Consider the following 6597-nt stretch of genomic DNA (forward strand, 5'->3'; position numbering starts at 1 on the left):
AAAATCTTTACCCGATCCATTTACTTATTTTAGGATTTATATTTCTTCGACTCTTCATGCAATGCGGTTACTCGGTTTTTACACAGCTGACAAATAATTATTTTCCCAACGCAACCCGATTCAATTTTTTCCAATAATTTGAATATCTTCTTCCTCTCGACTTTGCCAAAGGCTTCGAGCTAAGACCATGAAGATCGTAATAGACAATGGTTTGTTTATGAGTATCAATTTGTTATCCGGGCATTTTCAATTGTAAGGCATTCATCGGTTCCAGTATCTTCCTAAATACGATAGTTTTTCTTCAAGTTCCATTTCCAGCCATCGTTTAGTCTCATAATTTAAACGCATTTGGCCTCCTAACTCAATATTTAGTGCTCCTCTCATCTCTGCTTTTCTTTGTCATCTCAACTTCTCTAAATCTCCTGGCAATTTACCACTGCTGTAGTAATCTTTCGTATTTCCAAGGATGCTGCTAGCTATGCCTATGGGCGATACTTCCGTTGGTTTGTCTGCTCCAAACATATTGTAGTCCTTATTGCGTTTACCGTTCTTTCTAAGTCACTTTGCAGTAAGCATCAGTCACTCACTTCAACCTCGTCTGTAACGAGCCGTCTTTCAGAGGTAATTTCTGAAAATATAGTTTCTAGAAATATTCTCTCCATCTTTTCGAAATATCTTCACCTCCCCATATGTATTCGCATTTCCGATCTTATCACATTTCATATTTCTTCCTTCCAAGTACTTCCCCACTACCTGCTAAGTTTTCGAAATTTACCTCCTTCATATGTTCGACGATTTCTTTTCAGCATCTTTTAGCCCACTTTCTTTCTCTTAACATTGTATATGTTGATAACTCAACTCTTATTAGGAGAGCATCCTCATATTTGTTTCTTGTTTTATTTTAACTCTGCCCTAATTTTGGCTGTCGCATCATGCCCATGCTGGGCGACTTGATTAGGTGAATAATTTGTCCTCCAGCAAATCCAAAGATAATTGGTTCGAATCCCAAAATGAGTGTATGTTGCATAAACAAAGGTGGCTCTCTTTCAGTAAAGGGTGATGGCAGGCTAAGAGCAGCTTCGCCAGATCCCATTAGTAGACAATACATCAGGAAAGAGTATTATCGCTTACCCTGTCGACACAGCTATGCAGATTTCTCATGTTAAGTGATCAACCTAGATATCACAGACACGAAATTCTCTTTGACTGCTTTCTACTCGTGCCTGCATGAAGGAAGGAGCTGATTCTCACGATTTGATGTCTAGTGGGGTATGGTATGCGTGCTTGGTCACACAAAGTAGGCAGGGATGGGTCAGGTTCTATTTACTACATGAAGTAGATATTTCTTTCTTAATATAGCTTATCAAATTAGTACCTATTAACGAGCCAGTAAGAAAAATATTTAAACTATCAAAAACGTTAAATACATTTACATCAACAATTTTTCATGCATATATTTTTTCTTCGCTAGCTGACAATATCCATAAGGAAAAACAAATATTTGCAATATAATTGCCAAATATACCCTGGATTTCAAGATTCAATAAGTTTTCTTCCCTGAACCCTTAAAAATACCATTATTGGAGAAGTATTTCAGCATGATATTTAAAAAATTTTGTTTAAATAAAAGTCAATTTCAATGTCTACCTTTTCAGCAAGCCTGCATATTTTTGTCTTTAAAGCTCTTTATTTATCTATAAAGGAAAATGTCGACAAGAAAAGCATAAGGATACTTTATATTTTCACATTATTTATTCATATAACAAAATTCTATGATTCCAACTCCGCTTCCCTCAAGAACTGGTTATTTCTTAAATGCTGTTGGAAAATAAGTCATGTATTACTAACTTTTGTTTGCATTTGAAAGAAATTCATGAGTCCAAAATATTTCTTCATTTAGCCCATCTCTTAGCAGTCAACATGCATCACTTAACAATAAAACAAAATTTGCTAAATTATAAATTTAAAAAATATATAGACCATAATAACAGAGACAAAAACTCTTGCTATTTTCCATTTAATAAATATTTCTTTTTGACTAGTTTCAATGCACTACATCATTTTCAAGTGAAGCTCTCAATGTACAGAGTCCATATTATATATACTAAACATAGGAGCTGGAGAAACCAGGGTGTCTCCATGTGCAGGGAGGGGTTGGGGAGAGGTGAAAGGGAAAAACCAAAGCCATTGAGGATGGGAGAAGAACGAGTAAAAGTGAGGGCTGGAAATTGAAGGTTTGTAGGGGAAGCAACTTATTAAGCATCCAAACTTATAGAGCAACCAAAGTCATATAGCAAAGCCTTTGCTGCAGCCAAAATACTTGGTCAGCAATGGGGAAAAAGGTGATGATACCATGATAAAAAGCATGTACTCTTCTTGCAGGAAGTGGTCATTTAGTGTCAGGTTTAGGTCAGTTTGGCAGAGAGCTGGATCAAAGGGATTCTAAGAAAGAAGATGGTGAGATGAAAAGTATCAAAAATAGGAAGAGTAACAAAGGTTCTTAATGCCTAGGATACGATAGTGAAGATATTTTAATATTATACCCCAGTACTACAGGTATTCATGTGAGTGGTAGTACGAATTGCTCATAGATGTGAAACTTCAAATAACATGTGACCGTCCAAGAATTCATTTTCAGACCTGAAAGAAGGAAGTAGTCCCCTCATGAGGTGGCAAATGGAGAGTTTGCTGAAGTAATGGGAATTCAATATTTGATAAAAGGAGTGTCTGGAGAAAAGGCTACAAAACTGACGTATATTTTGAAGTGCAATTTATCTTAGTCTCAATCAGAAAGACTCCTAAAGAGTTTATAATGACAGAATAAAAAAGTCATGGTGGGGGTTAAAGGTACTGCAAAATATTTTTAGCAAGGGCCTTTATTGTTTTGAAACAGTAGTTGCAAGTAGAGAAGCTCATATGCCAAATGAATGTCGTCTCAGAGGAAGATCAACTGGGAAAGGTGTCTGTGGCTTTGTCACTTTAAAATAGAGTACCAACATTTTGAACACATCACATCAACAGTCAACTGCCCAAGGCTATGGCATCAATGAAGAATGAATACTAGGCAACAAATTACCAGGGAAAAATGAAAAGGAAGCAGCTCCATTAGAGTGAGATAATGGAAGAAAAAAACATTCCAGTCAAAAATGGAGGTGAATTCCAAAGTAAGCAGTTCAATAAGCAACTCCCAGAAATTGCATTTTCCAATGGCATACAAATTCAACACAAAAGAATGGGAAAGCTAAATAACTAAATCAGACTCTGCTTTAATGATGTGAGAATATGGCCGCCATTAACTCAACATGTACTCCTTAAAGGCAAAGGGAGAAGAGCAGTATGCATACTTCGAACTGTGGCACACATGACAAGGCAGTTTTTTGATGTGTAGCTCGGCCCAACGCTTAGAAAAATGGGAAGCTGCAAGCACTCTGAACAAAGAGACAATAAAATTAAAATAAGTAGTGGATTGTGAAATTGATATGAAACTTGGGGGAAGCATTAGATTTGCTGTTATTAGACATTAGGAGAGGAGGAGGAAGGGGGAGACTCAAGACTCAACAACAGAACTACTGCAGATGTGAAACTTTAAAATAAATTAGGTCAAGAAAAACTGACCCAATCCCCTGGCAACTTTTGTTATGGAATGGGACAAGGAGATAAAGGTTAATGTGGTGACAAGTGTACTGCTTCCCAACCCAGGGCTCATTTCCCAGCACTGGCAGGATTTTTCAGTGCCATCCCAGCCCCTACTTGAGGTGCTTTGTGGAGAGCACTTAAAGTTGAGTATATCAGATGGAGAATTAAATTGTGGATCCCTTTTGTTAAGAATAGACTAATACCAATGCTGGGTTCCCCTAATCCTCACCTGAATATTTCACTTCTACCATATTACTCACACCTATCCACAACGGAACAAATTACCACAGGTGCCAGTCGACTGCCCTTATCAATCAATGGCCAAGAATCTGACACCATCACAATACACAAACAATTAAGACATCAAGTAGTATTACAAGAAACAAAAGGTGGAATTGATTTTTTTTTGAATATTTTTTTTAATTGATAAAATTAGACAATATTCCTGCTGATTACTCACTGAGTCGGTCCAATATGGGATAGACAAGAAGTGATGGTAAATTTAATTTGGAGTCTGCATAAGAATGTTTACTGCTTGAGAATAGTATGACTGGTCTTGTTTGCTCATTTCAAATTTAATTCATTTTTCAACAAGCTTTAATTTTTTTTAACACATTACTATCTTGAACTGAGTGAATCAGTCAAATTTGTGTTAATTCTTTATTTTTAATTGGGAATAAATAGTTTTTTTTATTAAATGACTGCACTTCAAGTAGCTAGTTCTAAAACGCATGAACTATTCATGGGGGGGGGGGTGTATTAAAGATATACATACATCGAAGTATTAAAATAATAATGATTTATTTGTCCTAAGACTAGAAGAAAAAATGAGTGGGACATTTAAATGTTAATTTGTTCAGTTTGTCAATTAATTAATTTGTTCATTCTTTTTTTTCTTTTGGCACCTTCAGTTATCTTTTTCATGTAATTAGGCGAACATAACAGCCATCCAGTCATTGGTACCAGTAACAAACAGAATTAGGGTTATCTTTGATGAGGATGTATTCCCACTGGCACTCTAAAATGAAATTACCTCGTTAAATACATGAAAGTGTCTACCTAATAACCTTTAAAAAAAGACTTTCCCAAAGAGATTTTTAACCATAAAGGCTCTACACACTAATATGAAAATTCTGACAAGGCTCTTATTACATGAGCAACAGAGCCATTTTAGATAGTTTGCCTATTACATGTACTTAAGCTATTCTCAAACCCACTAGAGGAGCTTAATTTCTGCAAAATAAAAAAAATAAATATTCAGGATTCCTCACAAAATCCTCTTTTCTTTATTTGACTGTAATTTACCCAAAACAATACATGCAATCATGAATTATCTATAGGAATTACTATGAGAACAGCCTTACTTGGGAGTACTTTTGGTCACTATATTATTTTTTGTACTCTATGTGGTCGCATATATTCACCTCTCTCTTAAGCCTCAAGGCTCTTCTCCTAGTTACCAAGAAGTCAGCATAAGTACTTTGCTTTTAGAGATGATTTTTTTCCAAAGGATATGAATTAGAATTAATATTTAAAATGGCACATAAATAGCGTAATTACCGAAATTAAGTATACAGATCCATCTTTATCATAATTTTTTATTAATTTCATATACCACGAAATTTTCCATAAGGTGTAAAATTTTAGACCTTAGGTAAAATTCTTATTAGAGAAGTACATGTTCTCTTTGAGCGCCATTCCAATGGCATTATCACGGTCATCATGGCAAACTTATTACAAAGTTTGACATGGCCGTCAAGAATCAAGAAAATATTAACTCAAAAACCAACATCTTTAGTTACAAAACTTTGATATGGATAACAAATCAAGGAAATAGAAATATTCCATAATTTAGTCATTTTAAATTCGAGGACACGCATGGTATATTGAAATGTATTTGTGTGCTTAAGAAATACCACTTTTCCTTATAACTTTGGTGGAGCATATAAGGGCTTAATAATAACATAAAGAGCTTTCCTGTAACCTACAACACAAACCAATGATTACACGAAAGCAGGAGACGTACCCGGAGAAAACATAACAATACGTCTTTCCTCCAACTTAAAGTGATACTCTTTCGTCGACCTGGCGGGGGACTTGTCATTGACCTTCCTGTCAACTTTCAACACTCCAGACACCTCACCACTCAATCCAGTACTTAGACCACTTACTTCAACTTTGATATTACACATGTGGCTTATGCCAGCAATCACTTTCATAGACTCAGCATCATCTTTTCCATTATGACATAATGATACAAGGGAACAGCCATTCATTTCTAAAAGCATATTTCGACAATATTGGAAAAAGCTTAGAACTAGTGAAGCACTGCATCCCAAAATAAGGAAATCCGCTATATCATCAATAATGATACAAGGATATTTGTGGTAAAGATCAAATAAATTCTGAGCGTCCCTCCGTAACTTTAGAAATAAATCTTTAAGGAACAATTCTTCTTTTCCTATGCCTAAAATATAGTTTTCCTTTAATTCAGTAGTGAAATTTGATTCTACCATTTTCATAACGTCTAAACACTTCACAAAGCCTTCCCCTTTGAGCTTCTGAAGGTTTCCACCCATCTTGATGCACACATTATGATAATGCCCAAAAGTATTATGCGATGCCAAAAGACAAATAGGTATTTTGTTTTCAATACAATGACATATCACTGCACTAATAACAAAATTACCGTTGCTGCCACGATTTTCAGCAATCGCTATCACTTTTCCGGGTAACTCCTCCTTATCAAGCTCAAGGGCCATACACAAATCATTAGCCATCCTCAGGCGAAATGAGACGTTACGTCACCATACAAAATCTTTTTATGGTAGGAGAAATTTATTCTTTATCCCTTTCAAGCAATCTCCTTCTTCGAGTTATAACACTGGTAACTGATAACCAAACAAATTAGACGGCTGCCCTACTTAAATCAAAAGCCATAAACTTGAGTGCTGCTTTGCA

At 35.6% G+C, this 6597-nt stretch overlaps 1 protein-coding gene across 1 annotated transcript; it reads right to left on the reverse strand.

Moving 5' to 3' along the window:
- Positions 1-4899: 4899 nt before the first annotated feature.
- On the reverse strand, positions 4900-6581 carry Elp6 (Elongator complex protein 6). The gene has a single exon (XM_071587979.1). The coding sequence runs from the start codon at positions 6414-6416 to the stop codon at positions 5640-5642; it is 777 nt and encodes a 258-aa protein (XP_071444080.1). The 5' UTR covers positions 6417-6581; the 3' UTR covers positions 4900-5639.
- Positions 6582-6597: the final 16 nt, after the last annotated feature.

Source organism: Hetaerina americana, unplaced genomic scaffold (assembly GCF_022747635.1).
Source record: "Hetaerina americana unplaced genomic scaffold, ioHetAmer1.1.p SCAF_3, whole genome shotgun sequence".
Lineage (NCBI taxonomy): Eukaryota > Metazoa > Arthropoda > Insecta > Odonata > Calopterygidae > Hetaerina > Hetaerina americana.